This window comes from Bombina bombina, chromosome 2 (genome assembly GCF_027579735.1).
Source record: "Bombina bombina isolate aBomBom1 chromosome 2, aBomBom1.pri, whole genome shotgun sequence".
In the NCBI taxonomy this organism is placed as follows: domain Eukaryota; kingdom Metazoa; phylum Chordata; class Amphibia; order Anura; family Bombinatoridae; genus Bombina; species Bombina bombina.
The window spans coordinates 1275788027-1275811882 of record NC_069500.1 but is presented as its reverse complement, the minus strand read 5'-3'; the positions used below and the strand labels follow the sequence as shown (position 1 = coordinate 1275811882).

The window sequence follows — 23856 nt, the reverse complement described above, 5'->3', positions numbered from 1 at the left end:
AGGAAAAAAGAGCTTTTTGAGGCCTGTTTCTCATTGAAATTGAAAATCAAAAAAAAATTACATATAGAAATATAATTTTATCTAATAATAATCTTCTCCTACATGTATATATGTATGATAATTGTATATATATATTTGACCTATATAAATCATATAATTTTAATAATTACTTTTAACTGTTATGATAAAGGCTGATATATTTAAATTGAAAAATATAATAATTACATTCAGTGTCTTTGAATTTCCGATATGTAACTACATATATGTTGAAATTATAGTTCATATCAAAAATAAAAGTCATGAGTAAGTATATACTTTCAAACTGTTCATTAAATTAAGGATTAGATGAGATGAAGATAAGCCCTCCCCCCCATGTTATTCATTGCAATCACCAGTTTCACATATGTTAACAAGCAACACACAGCTATAAAAAAAAGACCACACCTAGCCTAACCTCAGAACAGATATTTCAAAATGCAGGGTGAGAGAGAAGCTGACAATGCTGAAGTTATACAACAGAGGGGTTTTTGGTTACGCACACCACAAAAGGACTGTTTAAACTTAACACACATATTGTGGGAGTGCTACCAAAGTGACCAAAATAATTACAAAACAACAAAAGATATTTTGGTGCACATCCAACCACTTAAGTCCACTCTTTCATGGCATATTAGTATATGCTTCTGTCTGCCAAATATACTTACATAGCTTCTAATAAGATTGGGATAAACATCTCGCAATAATATGAGCTTATATTTGTGCTGCAAAAACAAATATACTTCTATCTGCTAAATATATTTACATAGTTCAAATAAAATTGAGATTAATGCTGAAGTTAGACAGCGTAGGCCTGACATCCCCAGAGTGAGGCTGGATATAGAAACCCTGAATGAGCAGCAGGTGTTTGAAAGTTTCAGGCTCAACAGGGAGAAAATATATCAGTTATATGCCCTGTTGCAAGATAGGCTGGAAAGCCAGGGCTATTCAAGCAGGGCTGTCCCTGGAATGACCAAACTACTAGGGGCACTTCATTTTTTGGCTTCTGGATCCTTTCAGGTGACAGGGGGCATTGTAACTGGGGTGCATAAGTCCACTCTTTCTAAGCATCTTTCAAAAGTTATTGATGGACTTTATGATAATTGCAGAAAATTTATTTTTTTCCCCACATCACCCAGAGGTTGGCGTGATGTTAAGAGGGACTTTTTTCTTTTAGGTGGCATACCCAATGTCCTTGGGGCCATTGACTGCACTCATATTGCCCTAAGACCCCCTGTGCGCAGGGAGATAATATTTAGAAATAGGAAACACTTCCACTCCTTAAATGTGCAGATTATATGTGATGCAAACATGCGCATATTAAATGTTGTGGCAGGGTTCCCAGGAAGTAGCCATGATGCCTACATCCTCAGGAATTCTGGTGTGTGGAGATTGTTTGAGACAAATCAAATGCCTGAAGGACATCTCCTCGGTAAGTGTTTATGTATATATTATGATGCCTTCATGTGTTCAATATTTTGACATTTTATTGTTTCATTGCTTTATAATCCTTTATGTATGTGTCTAAGGGGGTGAAATTGATTAAATAAATAAATTGTTAATCATTTAAAAGATATATATTAACTATGTCATAGTAAGACATATGCATAACATTATTTTATGTCATACATTGCTTTATGGAAAGATGTGTGTTTATCTATCTATCTATATCTATATCTATATATATATATACTGTATATCTATGCATTCATATTTTAGCAGATTCTGCATATCCTCTTAAAAAATGGATTTGGACACCATTGAAAGAGAACCAGGTTGTTGGGCCTGCTGAATTAAGGTAAAATATATATTTATTTTCTGCTCATGTGTGTCAGAAATATTGATTGTGCCTTGCAAAATGCTCACTATAATCTGTAGAAAAGTAGGACCAGTACACACTTCATAGGAATGTCCCTTTAAATCACTCTTGGGTGAATGTAGGTGCAAACCTGGAGGACCTCCTTTTCCAAAGTCCCAGTAAATGTAATGAAATAGAACACACAGGTAGCACTCTATGTGGAGCAACAGCACCTTTATTGAGCAACGTTTCGGGGCTCCTGCCCCTTTATTAAGCTATATATCTGTGTTTGTGCACATACATTTGTTGCTTGATTATCTTGTGTGTGTGTGTATATATCACTATCACAGACATAACAATGTTGTACTGAGTGCCTTTAAAGGGACAGTCAAAATACAAATCATCTATTATCAGTGAAGCATTTATAAATCTCTCTGCTTCAATATAAATATATTTATATATATATAAAATGGTTTAAAGATTTATAAGATCAAACCAGGAATGTAGTTAGCTCATTAGTATTTGATTTGTCTTCACATTATATATTATAATCATATTTCTTGTTCTTTTAATACAGATATAATGAAGCACATATCCGAACACGTGCTATAATAGAACGACTGTTTGGTGTTCTAAAAATGCGCTTTCGCTGCCTGGACAGATCAGGGGGGGATCTCCAATTCAGTCCGGAAAAAGCTATTAAAATCATAGTGGCATGTTGCTGTCTACACAACATGGCACAGGAGCATGGGATGTTGAACGACTTACTTCCAACACCACAGCCCCCAGGTGAAATCTTTGAGCCTGATGTAATTAATCATCCCCAACCCCTCAATGCCCATTTGGAGAGATCTGCAACTATTCAAGAATTCTTTTCAGGTATTTTTATAGTATTGTAATGAGACCTTTTAGTTATTTATGATTATGTTTTTTAATAATACACATTTGTTTCTTTTAATGTTTTACAGATTGAAGATTCTCAGAAATGGAATACCACTCCCCTCCCTCTCTCCTCATCCCTATATTTACCACATTTTCCCTAAATAAATGTATACTTTACTCAAATATAGTCATGGTGAATGTTTCTTTATTTCCAGCTATGTACTAATCAATGCATTCATCTTATGATTTATGTATAACATAATTATCTAAAATATCATTTTAATTATATTCCAAATATGACTTTGTTCTCTTGGTATAATTATTTAAAGAGCAGCTATGCACTCCTGGTTAATAAAATTGAGTACATGGGTGAACCAATGACAGACAGGATATATACTGTATGTTGGCAACAATAAACAGCTCCAACATAGGTTCTATGCTGCTCCTGATCTTACCTAAATAAAACTATAATCAAAGGATACTAAGAATATTAAGAAATATAAAGAATATAAATATATTAGATTTGCTTTTAAATATATATGTTTTAGCAAAATAATGGAATTTATGTCACTTTAAAAAAAAAAAGGAAGAGTGTGTTCACAATAAAACATTAATGAACCAGATAAATCATTCAATTCCAATCAACTTACATATGTACTCATAATCAATTTAATCCTTTTATGTTTCTTATTTCAATCATGTATTTAAGTTTAGGAGCCATTCCATTTAATGCTCATCACCTGTGGTGCACTTGCTGATTGTTGCCTACATTTAGACAACAATCATCAAGCGCTCCCCATGTGCAGATTCAAAATGGGTAGATTCCTAAGATAACATTCCTGTTTTATTAAATTACAGATGATAATTAAGTTAAATAGATTATAGGATTACATATTTAAGTATATAAATACTGCATGCTCTAATTCCTGAGTTTTATTTTTAATAGGCTATCCCTTTAAGAAATATATCAGATGCTCATTTCAAAGAGACAAATCCAGATATAATATAATCCTTAAAATAAAGATACATTATCAATACATACAATCCCCTGAGATTGCACACTTGAATGGCATGGTTACCTCATAGAAAATAATATAGAAAAATAAGTCAAAGGAAAAAATCTTTTTATCATGAAGATGAGTTTTATTATTACAGATTTACCCTCATTCAAATGTAATTTTCAATGTGAAAATCATATTTATTCAATACAAAACGATGACACATTAAAGTTATAATGTGTCATAGTACTAATATTTATAAAATATATGTAATGTCATGTCTGCTAAAGCAGATAATACATTTGCAATATTTAGACTATTAACCAAAATACATAAGTGCTTAATATGACATACTTCAAGAGATATGAAGTATTGTCTTTAACATGGAGTTATTGAAACAATTTAAAAGTGCATTGTGCATTGGTCCCAGGGAGAGTCTGTGTCTGTTCATATGATGTCAATTAAAATGTATTAATCACCTCTATATCATGGCAATCACATATATGTTGTGTATACACCAGTGCTTAAATATCATAAAGATACATTTATCTAATTATTCTAAATATTGAATAATAATCTTGACAAAAAGGAGTGCGTTAGTCATGATAGGTATATATTTCAGATATTACATTCCACATAGGACTATAATGAATGCAAGGTATTTGGCCATATCAACAGGAAGGAATATTTACTTTTCAACTCTTCTATAACTGTATAAGCCTTATTAGCTTCATCTGAAGGAGCAAACAACATATGCTTGTGGAATATAAATCATAACATTTACACATGTCACGTTGACCAATGTTAGATAGCATATACTGTATAAATTTCAGACACGTATCCCCAAGTATTCTTAAACGGCATAATATCCTCAATAAAAGGACACATACATTTATCAACAATTTACACCTGCATATTAATTGACATCATGTGAAATAAAAATGAATAAAGCTGTTAATGTTTTTGAAAATAAACAGCTATTAAAACAATTTTGAAATATATTTTCTAATTTTGATTAGAAAAATATATGCATATTTATGAGATGGAAATCACACTTAAGAAAGTGCTTCATAAAAAAATTAGATATTATATATCTTGAAAGAATTTAAAAAGAAAAATACTTCTTAATGCTTGCGGCGGGATTTGGCCTTTGGAGGAGAGGTACTTGGGATGGAAGTGTGGCGTCTTGGGCGACGCACACCAGCTGGCTGGGAGGCTAAAAGATGTGATTCAGGGTCCTGCAGGGAGATAACGGAGGATGCGAGTGAGGAGGGAGTTTGCGGCCTATCTGCAACCCTCTCCACTGCCTCTGCCAGGCGGACGAGTGCAGCATTATGTATGTCCATCTGGCTCTGTAGCCTCCTGAAATCCTGCTGCTGCTGGAGCCTAGTAAGTCTAAGCTCCCTGTGAATGAGCCTCAGTAGAGCATCCTGCTGGGACTGCGCGGGGATATTGGATTCCATGGGGGGCACTTGTGGCTGTATAGGTGTCTCCGGCACATATTCCTGGCTCTGTGTGAGGTTGTCGTCACTCAGTCTTGGGGACTGTGTGGGTGGCTCAATATCCAATTGAGGACAGACATTGGTGGGGGGTGGTGGTGATTGTTGTGGTGGTGGTAGTGGTGGCGGAATTTGTTGTGCCATGGGAGGGTGCTGAATGTGTTGTTGAGGTGGCATATAGTACATATGCTGCGGTGGAGGATGCATCTGCTGATGCTGTGGTGATGGAGGATGCATCTGCTGATGCTGTGGTGATGGAGGATGCATCTGCTGATGCTGTGGTGATGGAGGATGCATCTGCTGATGCTGTGGTGATGAAGGAGGCATCTGCTGATGCTGTGGTGGTGGAGGATGCATCTGCTGATGCTGTGGTGATGAAGGAGGCATCTGCCGATGCTGTGGTGGTGGAGGATGCATCTGATAATGCTGCGTTGGAGGATGCATCTGATAATGCTGCGTTGGAGGATGCATCTGATAATGCTGCGTTGGAGGATGCATCTGATAATGCTGCGTTGGAGGATGCATCTGATAATGCTGTGGTGGAGGATGCATCTGATAATGCTGTGGTGGTGGAGGCTGCATCTGATGATATGTCCTCCCAGATGAATATGGGGATGGGCCAGGAACATTTTCAACCTCATAGGCCAGTGGCTGTTGCTCATCTCCTTCAAGTATGCTGAGGTAGGAGTATCCAGCTTCAATAACATCCCCCTCCTCCTCCTCACTGAATTCCGGAACATCACTGGCCTCCGGTCTTGTTGAGGACTCATACTCATGTTCCAATTCTGAAAAATAAATTGTAATTATAAATTAATCTGATGAAACATCTAACATTTGAAAATCAATTTTATAGATATAGTTTTATATATATATATATATATATATATATATATATATATATATATATATATATATATATATATAATTTCTGTATGAACTTAAACATATTTAACCAGAGGTGTATATTTAAAGATTGTGCCTCTAAGCGACTCTTTGTATTACACATAGTCCATATATATGATATAGATAGAAAGAATTTAAATCTATACCCTTGCTTGTTTGAGCAGATAGCCACTCCAGAAATCAGGATGAATATATCCACTACAACTATGTTAAGATGCCATTAAAGGGGCAATGAAGTACAAATTAAACTTTCATGATTCAGACAGAGCATGCAAATTTAGTCAACATTTAATATTTTACTCCTATTATCATATTTTCTTCCTTCTCTTGGTATCTTTATTTGAGAAGCAAGAATGTAAAGCTTAAGAGCCAGACAATATTTGTTTCAGAACCTGGGTTGCTGTTGCTTATTGGGTGGCTAAATGTAGCCACCAATCACGAGCGCTAGCCAGGGTTCTGAACAAAAAATGCAAAGTCTCCATAGCTTACATTCCTACTTTTTCAGAAAAAGATACCAAGAGAACAAAGAAATATTTATAATAGTAGTACATTAGAGAGTTGCTTAAAATTGCTGCTCTATCTGAATCATGAAATAAAAAAATTGGGTTTACTATCACTTTAAGTTACTGTGCAAATTAGACTTTGAACCATGTAAAACATTACTTGTACTAATCCTACCTAGGTATGTTTTCCACTGATGCTTGAACACAATTGATTACTAAACATATATAATATATGAACATTCTATATTCTGTATTACACATGTGTATGATTACATTTATATTTTAAAAAACAAAGCCGATATATATTTCTGATGTTAACATATATTTGTTAGAAATAAAACATTTATTACATATGATATTTAATATTCACCTTCATGGACCTCTTCAGCTGGCACTGATGTGTCCATTGTCCCCTTACATCCGTAAACAGATTCATCTGAGATGACATTGGCCATCATCTCCTCCCATGACCTTAGGTGTATCCTCTTGCTAGGACCACCACCTGTCCCACGTGCATATTTGGCCTGCTGTGCCAGCTTAGCTTTGGTTTCCCTCCTGCAGTCATGATAGCGGTGTTTAATGCTGGCAATAGAACGATTACGTCCTAAGCAGCTGACTGCCACTCGAATCTCCTCCCACAGCTTATTCCGGACAGCCGGCCTCAGGTTAGGGTTCTCCAGCTGAGCTGCCCTCTCCAAGTATGCCTCAACAAGAGCCTCCTTCTCCTCCTCAGAGTACCTCTCCTCTCTAAGCCTGCCCTTCACACCTGAAGGGCCAGCAGACACAGACTCTCCCTCCTGTGACTGGGGACCAGCCCTCTCTACCTCCTCTGTCCCTGCAGGCTGTGACAGGCTACCACCAGCCCCACCCCCAGTTGCCACAGTCTGCCCCACTTTCCCTTTTCTTTTTGTGCCTAGCTGAGGCTGACTCCTCCTCACTCCTCCCACCTCCATTCCTCTTCCACCCTCTCTCCTTCCCTCCTCTGCCAGGGTTTGAGGAAGGACAAATCCTCCACCCAAACCTCGGCCCCTATTCCTGCCCATACTACTCCCTACTTCCCCCCTCCCCCTCCCTCTATCCACCCTCACCACTGCCCTCCCCCCTAGCCACCCCCTTCCCAACTCCACTAGGCCTATCCATCCCTTTCTCCTTCCTCCCTAACTCTAACCTAACACTAAAGTCCCTAGCTTACCTAACTACACTAAGTCACCTAACTAAACCCTATATTAAATAGCCCCAAAACTAACTACCTAACCTATCTAGACCCTAACTATCTCTATTCTATATCCCTCAAAATAAAAATAAAATGTGGGGGTGAAAGGGATGTAAATGAAAAAGGAAAAACTAAGGAGGATTAGAACAAAATTATAGACAAATAATAAGGGATGCAAATGAAGAAAGGGGTGAGCTATATAGTCAAATGAAACAAAAAATATGGGATGTAAAAAATAAATAGGATGGGAAAAATGTATATATAAAAAAAAAAGTTATATAGTGAGGAAGGGAAAGGTAGTCAAAGGGGGGATGGGAAGTGGAATAAGGGGATTAATGAAAGGAGTAATAAAGGAAGATGGGGATATGGGGGTTAATGAAAAAAAATATGTGAATGTGTTTGTATCAAATAAAAGTGTGTATGTGTGTGTGTGTGTATTTGTGTGTATAAACTAATGTGTGTTAATTAACTAATGTATGGATGTGTGTGTGTGTTCCTAATATTATATGAGGCCTACAATAAGAATATATGAAAATCAAATATCAAACTCTCCACTAACTCTCAAACAACTCTCAAAAACCCAAAACTCCTACCAACGCAACTAGCTCCCGTGTCTTTCTCTCTAGAGGCGATCACAGGTAAAGAGCGCAGGCGCAAACCGGTATTCTTATAGACAGAGGTCGGGTTACCATGGCAATGCACTTGTTATGGCGCGCTTTTCGACAAATCCGACATCGGTTGGCAACGCAAACTTACGTACGGCCGAAAAGAGCGACTGCGCGCAACACGCTAATCTTTTCAATGGAAACCTGGTACTAAAATGGAGCCGTAAATTACCTTTAGCTGTCGTCCGCTTCGGTAGCTTACGGCTCCATTTTTAACGACTCAATGGAAGCGAGGCCATAGTAGGAATAAGTCCACACAGCGGTAAGACAAATGAAAAATACACTCACGGTACAGCCGAGGATTCCTTTAACCGGACACCGGTATATTGCTACTAATAGCGGTTATCCTCTGTTGGCACGACTGATAGCCCAGGATACTTCACACTGCGGTGCCTCCTTCTTTCCTCCCTTGTGAATGTAAAATTATTTAAATGGCAGGCAATTGAGAAGGTGTTTGCCCCAAAGAGAAGTGGAGATAAAACTAAGATCCTTTATCGTAGGGAGGCTTTTTGGATTATTAAGCTTCAGACACGCTTACCTAAAGGATTTAATTCTATGTTCAATCTTATCAATCATTGGGAATAATTATGTTATCCTTATTAGTCCAAGTTACTATTGTGGATATATATATATATATATATATATATATATATATATATATATATATATATATACTGTATTTATATAATTTATTGGGTATCTAGAGATATAGGGTTACTTGAGATACTGTCGAGATTTACCGTAACTTATTATTAATAACTAGATAGTACTGAGGTGTTTTGGAAGTACTAACAAATACTGTTAAGCATCATGTGTCTTTATGGAGATCAACATAGTGATGTGAATTAAATGGCGGTCCTGATGCCGGTCGGTCCTGTGGCGCCAATCCTCTGCTTATTTAAATGGGCAGCAAACGATCTGTCACTGCCCAAGTATAGGTGCTACTTCTTGTACTCCTGGGAGTGATAGATCGCTTGCTGGACCATTATATATTGTTGGTTGCTGAACCCTGCCTGTCTCACTATGCTACCTGGTTAACCCCTGCATTACTGCCTGATACATTATTGCTGAACCCTGCCTGTCTCACTACGCTACCTGGTTAACCCCTGCATTACTGTCTGATATATTGTTGCTGAACCCTGCCTGTCTCACTACGCTACCTGGTTAACCCCTGCATTTCTGACTGATATATTGTTGCTGAACCCTGCCTGTCTCACTTCGCTACCTGGTTAACCCCTGAATTGCTGGACTGATTTATTGTTGCCAAACCATGCCTGCCTGACCCTTCTAGTGGTTTATCCTTGGACTGTTTTACTGTTGCCGAATCCTGCCTGCCTGACCATTCTCATAATTTGCCTTGTGCTGTCCTGCCTGTAGTGAGTGCCGCTCTCCTCATTTGTCTAATATTCTCTGCTCTGGAATATTTCCTATCTTTCCGGCTCGACGCCGGGATAACAAGACTACTGTCCGAGTTCAATCTGATAGAGAGTATCCCACGAGCATTACATTATACTTGGGCCATGGAGCCAGATGAGGTGGCACGAGCTGTTTATCTCCAAGAACAGATGTTGGGAACCCATACTACACAATTGCAGAATTTGGATTCCAAGCTGGAGGCTATTACCGCTCAACTCTCCTTACTAGTCACATCGAGGAATACTGCGCCTGTTGTTTCACCGCCAGTCCCTACTGTGGTTTCTCCCTCTGCTTCTGGAAGCATACCCCGGATACCTTTGCCTGACAAGTATGAAGGTACTACGGATTGCAGGGGTTTTCTTAACCAATGCAGGCTGCACTTCCTTAATGATCCCCACACCTTTCAGTCTCACCAGTCAAGGGTCACCTTTATCATTTCCTTGCTGAAAGACAAGGCCCTAGACTGGGTCTCTCCTCTTTTGGAACAGAATGCTCCACTCCTGCATGATGCTGATGATTTCATTTCTGCTTTATCTTCTGTGTTTGGGACTTCAGGCCGCACCTCCGCTGTGGAGTATTCTCTCCTGGATGTCCGCCAGGGCAACAGAACTGTGGCACAGTTTGCCATTGAGTTTTGCACCTTGGCACTTGAAAACACTTTGGATGGCAGTGCTCTCAAGGCAGCCTTTAGGAGGGTCCTCTACCCCTTCAGCTGCTTCAGTTACCCCAGTGGAGGAACCCATGGATCTCTCCTCCTTCAAACCTTCAGAGTCTGAAAGACAAGGACGAAGGAGACTGAGACTATGGCATCTATTTATCAAAGCGTCGACTTTCTTGCATTCAACGGCACCAATACGCTCACCTAAGATTGCCTAACATCGCTGCCGCGGACCTGAATACGTTCTCTATAATTACCAAAAAAAACGTCAAAAAGCCGTGTACCAAGTACGGTGCGATGAGCTGCGGACTGTTGTTAACTAACAGTCATCGATCTCGCTGCTCTTCGGCTATTTTACAGCTTTCTTGGTAGCCTGTCACTAAACACCCACACTATACTATACTGTTTACCACCTATACCGCCGCTCTCGGAGCCCACCGCAACTATAATAAAGTGTTTAACCCCTATACTGCTGCTCCCGGAGCCCACCACAACTCTAATAAATGTATTAACCCCTAAACCACTGCTCCCGGAGCCCACCGCCACCTACATTATACTTATTAACCCCTAATCTGCCCCCCCCTACACCACCGCCACCTACCTACATTTATTAACCCCTAATCTGCCGCCCCCAACGTCACCGCCACTATATTAAATTTATTAACCACTAGATCTAAGTCTAACCCTAACCCTAACACCCCCTAACTTAAATATATTTAAATATATCTAAATAAATATTACTATCAATAACTAAATAAATCCTATTTAAAACTAAATACTTACCTATAAAATAAACCCTAAGCTAGCTACAATATAACTAATAGTTACATTGTGCTATCTTAGGGTTTATTTTTATTTTACAGGCAACTTTGTATTTATTTTAACTAGGTACAATAGTTATTAAATAGTTATTAACTATTTAATAACTTCCTAGTTAAAATAAAGACAAATATAACTGTAAAATAAAACCTAATGTAAGTTACAATTACACCTAACACTACACTATAATTAAATAAATTCCCTAAACTAAATACAATAAAATACAATTAAAAAAAAATAATCTAAAGTACAAAAAAACAAACACTTAATTACAGAAAATAATAATTACAAGATTTTAAAACTAATTACACCTAATCTAATCCCCCTAACAAAATAAAAAGCCCCCCAAAATAAAAAAAGCCCTACCCTACACTAAATTACAAATAGCCCTTGAAAGGGCCTTTTGCGGGGCATTGCCCCAAAGTAATCAGCTCTTTTACCTGTAAAAAAAATTACAACCCCCCCAAACATTAAAACCCACCACCCACACAACCAACCCTACTCTAAAACCCACCAAATACCCCCTTTAAAAAAAACTAACACTAACCCCTTAAAGATCACCCTACCTTGAGAAGTCTTCACTCAACCGGGCCGAAGTCCTCCACGAAGCCAGAAGAAGTGGTCCTTCAGACGGGCAGAAGTGGTACTCCAGACGGGCAGAAGTCTTCATCCAGACGGCATCTTCTATCTTCATCCATCCGGCGTGGAGCGGCTCCATCTTCAAGACATCCAACGCGGAGCACCCTCTTCCAACGACGTCCAACTTAAGAATGAAGGTTCCTTTAAAGGACATCATCCAAGATGGCGTCCCTTCAATTCTGATTGGCTGATAGAATTCTATCAGCCAATCAGAATTAAGGTTGGAAAAATCCTATTGGCTGATGCAATCAGCCAATAGGATTGAACTTCAATCCTATTGGCTGATCCAATCGGCCAATAGGATTGAGCTGGCATTCTATTGGCTGATTGGAACAGCCAATAGAATGCAAGCTCAATCCTATTGGCTGATTGGATCAGCCAATAGGATTGAAGTTCAATCCTATTGGCCTTGCATGAATCTTACATTACGTACATAACATACTTAAATCAACCTATTAATCGCTTGCCAGAAAAACTCTTTTATTTACCAGACTTAAAATCACTCCCATCATTGCACTTTCCTTAATTACTTCACTTGCAAAAACAATATATTGTATGTGCCTCTAACAGGTGGAAAACACACTAAATCTCCCTTCAGTCTTTATTTGCATAAAACTTCACTTCACTTGCAAAAACAATATATTGTATGTGCCTTTAACAGGTGGAAAACACACTAAATCTCCCTTCAGTCTTTATTTGCATAAAACAAATATCACTTAAAACTAAAAATGCTATTAATAACACACATAATTAATAAGAAACATATGACTTTAGAATCAAGTTACAACAATAACACTTTAAAATACTTCATTACAGCGTCAGATTTCTTAACTAAGAAACACTTTTATATACACACAGCTTTTGTCTGAATAATTACCATTCAGAAAAAAAATGCACCAAAGTCAGCTTTTACAGCGATACACACACAAGCTTATATCAACTTGCATACCGTAAATTTGCTCCCAACAATCAGCAAACTTTTATTTAAGACACTAAAAACATATTTTATTAACGTTCTCTCTCTTTCAGGAAAACATATATTTTTAAACTTACCAAATACATTATAAATATGATAAGATATTGAGGCCTATTTATCATATGTCTGTCGGACCTGATCCAACAGTGTGGATCAGGTCCGACAGACATCGCTGAATGTGGAGAGCAATACACTCTCCGTATTCAGCATTGCACCAGCAGCTCTTGTGAGCTGCTGGTGCAACGCCGCCCACTGCAGACTCGCGGCCAATCGGCCGCCAGCAGGGCGTGTCAATCAACCCAATCGTTCTCGATCGGGTTGATTTGTGGCAATGTCTGTCCGCCTGCTCAGAGCAGGCGGACAGGGTTTTGGAGCAGCGGTCTTTAGACCGCTGCTTCATAACTGCTGTTTCTGGAAAGCCTGCAAGTTCGCCAGAAACACGGGGCTTGCCCCTAAGTCTCCATCAAATTTAAAATGTATCTGAAAATGTCCGAATTTGCAAGGAATAGCCAGTTTCCCAGCGGATTGAGACATAAACAAATTATTTTTAGACAGGATAATAAATCCTCAGATATTTAGTGGGGAGTAAACCTTTTACACGTAACATGGAACACAGTGAAACATCAGACAGACAAACACTTCTTACACATAAAATACACAGAATCTCTGTTTTGTTACTGCAACACATACAACAAAAGAAAGGGTTTTCACATACCAAGCTATTTTTTTAAGATACATCCTGTCATGTCACATTACAGCATTATGTGCAGGGATTCAGGAACTGTTTCCATGAGCACAGTATGCAAAAAGCAGCTACAACACTTATCACTAAGCCCTTTGAGTAGAAAACACATTTACAACACAATACGATTAGCAATGAAATAAGCAATTAGACATATCGTTTGTGACCCTTTTAAAATATGTAATAGCTCCCATAGGGTGCTTTACAGGGTCAGGTAATTTAAGTGCCCAATCCATCAAACGCTCTGAGTCAAGGGCTCTAATCATGGTTTGCTCACCTATAGGTATAAACAGAGCTTCTGTAACAGTTTTTTTCTCTTGTGTTTCTGATTCAGTGTATGCATCATTTCTGTGCCTGTAACATTCCTGAATGCAGAAGCAAACTTTTTAGTTGAATTTACAGGGCTATGATTACAGCCCTGGTGTCACAGTCGGATACTTCAATGAATCCATCTTGCCTTCCACATTCTGCAGGTTTCCAGTGCCAGAGAATGCAGCCCCTGAGCATTACCAAGCCACTACCATCCTTAATTATAGGCAGAGTGTTCTTTTCAGCATATGCTTCATTCTTCTTCAAGCAGACATACCACTGATCCATCGGGCTGAAAAGATCCAGTTTTGTTTCATCGCTCCACAGAACAGAATACCAAAACTTCTGTGGCTTATTTATATGATTTTGAGCATATTGGAACTGATTTTTCTTCTGCGTTTGAGTTAGTAGTGGTGTACGTCTTGGAGTTCTGGCATGGAAACCTTCTTTATTTAGTACGCACCTTACTATGCAAAATGAAACCTCAGTTCCTGTTGCCACCAAGTCTTGCTGCAGGTCTTTTGAAGTCACTCAAGGGTTTTTCTCAACCTGCCTTCTCTGAAATCTGGTTATAGCCATTTATAGCTTCCTTTTTCTGCCCCGTCCAGGTAGTGTAACCACTGTTCCTTTAACTTTGAACTTGCAAACTATGCTTCCAACTGTGTCTTTAGGAACATTCAGTGCCTTCGCTATCTTTTTGTATCCTGTTCCTTTTTTGTGAAGGGCGATGGTCTCTTCTCTTAACTTTTTGGACCATTCTTTTTACTTAACCATCACCTAGATTACGAATTTTGCATTAACAGGGGTGCGGTGCTAACAAGCAGTTTTCCCTCACCGCTCACTTGCAGACAACGCTGGTATTACGGGTTTGTACAAACCCGGCGTTAACTGCAAAAAAGTGTGCGAAGAGCAAAATTTAGCTCCATATCTCACCTCAATACCAGCGCTGCTTACGTTAGCGGTGAGCTGGTGTAACGTGCTCGTGCACGATTTCCCCATAGGAATCAATGGGGGAGAGCCGGCTGAAAAAAAACCTAACACCTGCAAAAAAGCAGCGTAAAGCTCCTAACGCAGCCCCATTGATTCCCAAGTACGGTGCGATGAGCAGCGAACTGTTGTTAACTAACAGTCATCGATCTCGCTGCTCTTCGGCTTTTTTACAGCTTTCTTGGTACCCTGTCACTAAACACCCACACTATACTATACTGTTTACCACCTATACCGCCGCTCCCGGAAACCAACGCAACTATAATAAAGTGTTTAACCCCTATACTGTTGCTCCCGGAGCCCACCGCAACTCTAATAAATGTATTAACCCCTAAACCACCACTCCCGGAGCCCACCGCCACCTACATTATACTTATTAACCCCTAATCTGTCCCCCTACACCACCTACCTACATTTCTTAACCCGTAATCTGCCGCCCCCAACGTCGCCGCCACTATATTAAATTTATTAACCACTAGACCTAAGTCTAACCCGAACACCTCCTAACTTAAATATAATTTAAATATATCTAAATAAATATTACTATCAATAACTAAATAAATCCTATTTAAAACTAAATACTTACCTATAAAATAAACCCTAAGCTAGCTACAATATAACTAATAGTTACATTGTAGCTATCTTAGGGTTTATTTTTATTTTACAGGCAACTTTGTATTTATTTTAACTAGGTACAATAGTTATTAAATAGTTATTAACTATTTAATAACTTCCTAGTTAAAATAAAGACAAATATAACTGTAAAATAAAACCTAATGTAAGTTACAATTACACCTAACACTACACTATAATTAAATAAATTCCCTAAACTAAATACAATTAAAAAAAAATAATCTAAAGTACAAAAAAAACAAACACTAAATTACAGAAAATAATAATTACAAGATTTTTAAACTAATTACACCTAATCTAATCCCCCTAACAAAATAAAAAGCCCCCCAAAATAAAAAAGCCCTACCCTACACTAAATTACAAATAGCCCTTGAAAGGGCCTTTTGCGGGGCATTGCCCCAAAGTAATCAGCTTTTTAACTGTGAAAAAATTACAACCCCCCCAAACATTAAAACCCACCACCCACACAACCAACCCTACTCTAAAACCCACCAAATACCCCCTTAAAAAAAAACTAACACTAACCCCTTGAAGATCACCCTACCTTGAGAAGTCTTCACCCAACCGGGCCAAAGTCCTCCATGAAGCCGGCAGAAGTGGTCCTTCAGACGGGCAGAAGTGGACTCCAGACGGGCAGAAGTCTTCATCCAAACGGCATCTTCTATCTTCATCCATCCGGCGCGGAGCGGCTCCATCTTCAAGACATCCAACGCGGAGCATACTCTTCCAACGACGTCCAATTTAAGAATGAAGGTTCCTTTAAATGACATCATCCAAGATGGCGTCCCTTCAATTCCGATTGGCTGATAGAATTCTATCAGCCAATCAGAATTAAGGTTGGAAAAATCCTATTGGCTGATGCAATCAGCCAATAGGATTGAACTTCAATCCTATTGGCTGATCCAATCAGCCAATAGGATTAAGCTGGCATTCTATTGGCTGATTGGAACAGCCAATAGAATGCGAGCTCAATCCTATTGGCTGATTGGATCAGCCAATAGAATGTGAGCTCAATCCTATTGGCCTTGCATGAATCTTACATTACGTACATAACATACTTAAATCAACCTATTAATCGCTTGCCAGAAAAACTCTTTTATTTACCAGACTTAAAATCACTCCCATCATTGCACTTTCCTTAGTTACTTCACTTGCAAAAACAATATATTGTATGTGCCTTTAACAGGTGGAAAACACACTAAATCTCCCTTCAGTCTTTATTTGCATAAAACAAATATCACTTAAAACTAAAAATGCTATTAATAACACACATAATTAATAATAAACATATGACTTTAAAATCAAATTACAACAATAACACTTTAAAATACTTCATTACAGTGTCAGATTTCTTAACTAAGAAACACTTTTATATACACACAGCTCTTGTCTGAATAATTACCATTCAGAAAAAAAATGCACCAAGGTCAGCTTTTACAGCGATACACACACAAGCTTATATCAACTTGCATACCGTAAATTTGCTCCCAACAATCAGCAAACTTTTATTTAAGACACTAAAAACATATTTTATTAACGTTCTCTCTCTTTCAGGAAAACATATATTTTTAAACATACCAAATACATTATAAATATGATAAGATATTGAGGCCTATTTATCATATGTCTGTCGGACCTGATCCAACAGTGTGGATCAGGTCCGACAGACATCGCTGAATGCGGAGAGTAATACACTCTCCGTATTCAGCATTGCACCAGCAGCTCTTGTGAGCTGCTGGTGCAACACCGCCCACTGCAGACTCGCGGTCAATCGGCTGCCAGCAGGGCGTGTCAATCAACCCAATAGTTCTCGTTCGGGTTGATTTGTGGCAATGTCTGTCCGCCTGCTCAGAGCAGGCGGACAGGGTTATGGAGCAGCGGTCTTTAGACCGCTGCTTCATAACTGCTGTTTCTGGAAAGCCTGCAGGCTCGCCAGAAACACGGGCCTCAAGCTCCATCCAGAACTTGATAGATAGGCCCCTAAGTCTCCATCAAATTTAAAATGTATCTGAAAGTGTCCGAATTTGCAAGGAATGGCCAGTTTCCCAGCGGAACACAGTGAAACATCAGACAGATAAACACTTCTTACACATAAAATACACAGAATCTCCGTTTTGTTACTGCAACACATACAACAAAAGAAAGGGTTTTCACATACCAAGCTATTTTTTTAAGATGCAAAAAGCAGCTACAACACTTATCACTAAGCCCTTTGAGCAGAAAACACATTTACAACACAATACGATTAGCAATGAAATAAGCAATTAGACTTATCGTTTGTGACCCTTTTAAGATATGTAATAGCTCCCATAGGGTGCTTTACAGGGTCAGGTCATTTAAGTGCCCAATCGATCAAACGCTCTGAGTCAGGGGCTCTAATCATGGTTTGCTCACCTATAGGTACAAACGGAGCTTCTGTAACAGTTTTTTTCTCTTGTGTTTCTGATTCAGTGTATGCATCATTTCTGTGCCTGTAACATTCCTGAATGCAGAAGCAAACTTTTTAGTTAAATTTACAGGGCTATGATTACAGCCCTGGTGTCACAGTCGGATACTTCAATGAATCCATCTTGCCTTCCACATGCTGCAGGTTTCCAGTGCCAGAGAATGCAGACCCAGAGCATTACCAAGCCACCATCATCCTTAATAGGCAGAGTGTTCTTTTCAGCATATGCTTCATTCTTCTTCAAGCAGACATACCACTGATCCATCGGGCTGAAAAGATCCAGTTTTGTTTCATCGCTCCACAGAACAGAATACCAAAACTTCTGTGGCTTATTTATATGATTTTGAGCATATTGGAACTGATTTTTCTTCTGCGTTTGAGTTAGTAGTGGTGTACGTCTTGGAGTTCTGGCATGGAAACCTTCTTTATTTAGTACGCACCTTACTATGCAAAATGAAACCTCAGTTCCTGTTGCCACCAAGTCTTGCTGCAGGTCTTTTGAAGTCACTCAAGGGTTTTTCTCAACCTGCCTTCTCTGAAATCTGGTTATAGCCATTTATAGCTTCCTTTTCTCTTGTAAGGTGTATCCAGTCCACGGATCATCCATTACTTGTGGGATATTCTCATTCCCAAAAGGAAGTTGCAAGAGGACACCCACAGCAGAGCTGTAATATAGCTCCTCCCCTAACTGTCATAGCCAGTCATTCTCTTGCAACTCTCAACAAGCAAGGACGTTGTAGGAGAGAGTGGTTAAATATAGCTAGTTTATTTTCTTCAATCAAAAGTTTGTTATTTTTAAATAGTACCGGAGTTGTGCTATTTTATCTCAGGCAGTAAATAGAATAAGAATCTGCCTGAGGTTTCTATGATCTTAGCAGGTTGTAACTAAGATCCATTGCTGTTCTCACATATGTCTGAGGGGATTACACAGATGAGGTAACTTCAGCGAGAGAATGGCGTGCAGTTTATTCTGCTATCAGGTATGTGCAGTTATAATTTTTTCTAGAGATGGAAAACACTAGAAAATGCTGCTGATACCGGATTAATGTAAGTTAAGTCTGAATACAGTGATTTAATAATGACTGGTATCATGCTTACTCCCAGGGGTAATACCCTTATGATATTGCAATATAAAACGTTTGCTGGCATGTTTAATCGTTTTTATATGCTTTGGTGATAAAACTTTATTGGGGCCTAGTTTTTTCCACATGGCTGGCTTAAATTTTGACTAGAAACAATTTCCACTGTTGTAGTATAAAAGTTACAGTTGGTGCAGTTAAAATTACAAACTGTGACATCCAGCTTCCCTCAAAGGCCCTCTGAATGCTATAGGACATCTCTAAAGGGCCCAAAGGCTTTCCAAAGTCGTTTATTGGGGAAGGTAGGGCCACAGCTTGCTGTGGCAGTTGGTTGTGACTGTTAAAAAACGTCTATTTCGTTTTTTTGATCCGTTTTTTGAACTAAGGGTTTAATCATCCATTTGCAAGTGGGTGCAATGCTCTGTTAGCTTATTATACACACTGTAAAAATTTCGTTTGATTTACTGCATTTTTTCACTGTTTTTCAAATTCTGACAAAATGTGTTTCTCTTAAAGGCAGTACCTTTTTTTATATTTGCTTGTTAACTTGATTTAAAGTGTTTTCCAAGCTTGCTAGTCTCATTGCTATTCTGTATAAACATGTCTGACATAGAAGAAACTCCTTGTTTATTATGTTTAAAAGCCATGGTGGAACCCCCCTTAGAATGTGTACCAAATGTACCGATTTCATTTTATGCAATAAAGATCATTTTCTGTCTTTAAAAAATTTATCACCAGAGGAATCTGACGAGGGGGAAGTTATGCCGACTAACTTTCCCCACGTGTCAGACCCTTTGACTTCCGCTTAAGGGACTCACGCTCAAATGGCGCCAAGTACATCTAGGGCGCCCATAGCGTTTACTTTACAAGACATGGCGGCAGTCATGGATAATACACTGTCAGCGGTATTAGCCAGACTACCTGAACTTAGAGGTAAGCAAGATAGCTCTGGGGTGAGACAAAATGCAGAGCATACTGACGCTTTAAGAACCATGTCTGATACTGCCTCACAATATGCAGAAGCTGAGGAAAGAGAGCTTCAGTCAGTGGGTGATGTTAATGACTCAGGAAAGATACCTGATTCTAATATTTCTACATTTAAATTTAAGCTTGAACACCTCCGCGTGTTGCTTAGGGAGGTTTTAGCTGCTCTGAATGACTGTGATACCATTGCAGTGCCAGAGAAATTGTGTAGACTGGATAAATACTTTGCAGTGCCGGTGTGTACTGATGTTTTTCCAAATACCTAAAAGGTTTACAGAAATTATTAATAAGGAATGGGATAGACCAGGTGTGCCGTTCTCTTCCCCTCCTATTTTTACAAAAATGTTTCCAATAGACGCCACCACACGGGACTTATGGCAGACAGTCCCTAAGGTGGAGGGAGCAGTTTCTACTCTAGTAAAGCATACTACTATCCCTGTCGAGGACAGTTGTGCTTTTTTTAGATCCAATGGATAAAAAATTAGGTTACCTTAAGAAAATATTTATTCAACAAGGTTTTATCCTACAGCCCCTTGCATGCATTGCCCCTGTCACTGCTGCTGCGGCGTACTGGTTTGAGTGTCTGGAAGAGGCTTTACAGATAGCGACTCCATTGGATGACATACTTGGCAAACTTAGAGCACTTAAGCTAGCCAATTCTTTTATTCTGATGCCATTGTTCATTTGACTAAACTAATGGCTAAGAATTCTGGTTTTGCTATACAGGCGTGCAGAGCGCTATGGCTTAGATCATGGTCAGCTGACGTGACTTCAAAATCTAAGCTACTTAACATTACCTTCAAGGGGCAGACCCTATTCGGGCCTGGTTGAAGGAGATTATTGCTGATATCACTTCCTCAGGACAGGTCCAAATCTAGGGCCAAACAGTCTAATTTTCGTGCCTTTCAAAACTTCAAGGCAGGTGGGGCATCAACTTCCTCTAATAATAAACAAGAGGGAACTTTTGCTCAATCCAAGACGGTCTGGAGACCAAACCTGACCTGGAAAAAAGGTAAGCAGGTAAAAAAGCCTGCTGCTGCCTCTAAGACAGCATGAAGGAACGGCCCCCTATCCGGGAACGGATCTAGTAGGGGGCAGACTTTCACTCTTTGCCCAGGCGTGGGCAAGAGATGTTCAGGATCCCTGGGCGTTGGAAATTATATCCCAGGGATATCTTCTGGACTTCAAGCTTCCCCCCCAAAAGGGAGATTTCATCTTTCACAATTATCTGCACACCAGATAAAGAGAGAGGCATTCTTACACTGTGTACGAGACCTCCTAGTTATGGGAGTGATCCATCCAGTTCCAAAGGAGGAACAGGGACAGGGTTTTTACTCAAATCTGTTTGTGGTTCCCAAAAAAGAGGGAACCTTCAGACCAATTTTGGATCTAAAGATCTTAAACAAATTCCTCAAAGTTCCGTCGTTCAAGATGGAAACTATTCGTACCATCCTACCAATGATCCAGGAGAGTCAATATATGACTACAGTGGATCTAAAGGATGCTTATCTTCACATTCCGATACACAAAGATCATCATCGGTTTCTCAGGTTTGCCTTTCAAGACAGGCATTACCAGTTGTAGCTCTTCCCTTGGGATTAGCTACAGCCCCAAGAATCTTTACAAAGGTTCTAGGGTCGCTTATGGCGGTCCTAAGGCCGCGGGGCATAGCAGTAGCCCCTTATTTAGACGACATCCTGATACAGGCGTCAAACTTCCAAATTGCCAAGTCTCATTCGGACGTAGTACTGGCATTTCTGTGGTCGCATGGGTGGAAAGTGAACGAGGAAAAGAGTTCTCTATCCCCACTCACAAGAGTTTCCTTTCTAGGGACTCTGATAGATTCTGTAGAAATGAAAATTCACCTGACGGAGTCCAGGTTATCAAAGCTTCTAAATTCCTGCCGGGTTCTTCATTCCATTCCACTCCCTTCGGTGGTTCAGTGTATGGAAGTAATCAGCTTAATGGTAGCGGCAATGGACATAGTGCCGTTTGCACGCTTACATCTCAGACCGCTGCAACTATGCATGCTCAGTCAGTGGAACGGGGATTACACAGATTTGTCCCCTCAACTGAATCTGGACCAAGAGACCAGGGATTCTCTTCTCTGGTGGCTATCTCGGGTCCATCTGTCCAAAGGTATGACCTTTCGCAGGCCAGATTGGACAATTGTTACGACAGATGCCAGCCTTCTAAGTTGGGGTGCATTCTGGAACTCCCTGAAGGCTCAGGGATTGTGGACTCAGGAGGAGTCTCTCCTTCCATTAAATATTCTGGAACTAAGAGCGATATTCAAGGCTCTTCAGGCTTGGCCTCAGTTAGCAACTCAGAGGTACATCAGATTTCAGTCGGACAACATCATGACTGTAGCTTACATCAACCATCAAGGGGGAACCAGAAGTTCCCTAGAGATGTTAGAAGTTTAAAAAATAATTCGCTGGGCAGAGATTCACTCTTGCCACCTATCAGCTATCCATATCCCAGGTGTAGAGCACTGGGAGGCGGATTTTCTAAGTCGTCAGACTTTTCATCCGGGAGAGTGGGAACTCCATCCGGAGGTATTTGCACAACTGATTCATCATTGGGGCAAACCAGAACTGGATCTCATGGCGTCTCGCCAGAACGCCAAGCTTCCGTGTTACAGATCCAGGTCCAGGGATCCCAAGGCAACACTGATAGATGCTCTAGCAGCGCCCTGGTCTTTCAACCTGGCTTATGTATTTCCACCGTTTCCTCTGCTCCCTCGACTGATTGCCAAGATCAAGCAGGAGAGAGCATCAGTGATTCTGATAGCACCTGCGTGGCCACGCAGGACCTGGTATGCAGATCTAGTGGACATGTCATCCTTTCCATCATGGTCTCTGCCTCTGAAACAGGGCCTTCTACTTCAGGGTCCTTTCAACCATCCAAATCTAATTTCTCTGACTGCCTGGAGATTGAACGCTTGATTTTATCAAAGCGTGGCTTCTCCGAGTCAGTTATTGATACCTTAAGACAGGCACGAAAGCCTGTCACCAGGAAAATTTACCATAAGGTATGGCATAGATATCTTTATTGGTGTGAATCCAAGGGTTACTCATGGAGTAAGGTCAAGATTGCTAGGATATTATCTTTTCTCCAAGAAGGTTTGGAAAAAGGATTGTCAGCTAGTTAAGCGTCTGGCAGATGTTCCAGACATTCAGGCATTTTGTCAGGCTTTAGTTAGAATCAAGCCTGTGTTTAAACCTGTTGCTCCACCATGGAGCTTAAACTTGGTTCTTAAGGTTCTTTAAGGAGTTCCATTTGAACCTCTTCATTCCATAGATATCAAGCTTTTATCTTGGAAAGTTCTTTTTTTGGTAGCTATTTCCTCGGCTCGTAGAGTCTCTGAGCTATCTGCCTTACAATGTGATTCTCCTTATCTGATTTTTCATACGGATAAGGTAGTCCTGCGTACCAAACCTGGGTTCTTACCTAAGGTGGTATCTAACAAGAATATCAATCAAGAGATTGTTGTTCCATCCTTGTGTTACACAATCTGGACGTGGTCCGTGCTTTAAAGTTTTACTTACAAGCTACTAAAGATTTTCGTCAAACATCTGCTTTGTTTGTTGTCTACTCTGGACAGAGGAGAGGTCAAAAGGCTTCGGCAACCTCTTTTTCTTTTTGACTAAGAAGCTTAATCCGCTTAG

At 39.6% G+C, this 23856-nt stretch overlaps 1 protein-coding gene across 1 annotated transcript; it reads left to right on the top strand.

Annotated features, from left to right (window-relative positions):
• Positions 1–1041: 1041 nt before the first annotated feature.
• Positions 1042–2899, top strand: LOC128648257 (putative nuclease HARBI1). Its single transcript, XM_053700885.1, has 4 exons — positions 1042–1468; positions 1756–1834; positions 2412–2713; positions 2803–2899. Exons 1-4 carry the CDS (start codon positions 1348–1350, stop codon positions 2805–2807), a joined length of 507 nt encoding a protein of 168 aa, XP_053556860.1. The 5' UTR covers positions 1042–1347; the 3' UTR covers positions 2808–2899.
• Positions 2900–23856: the final 20957 nt, after the last annotated feature.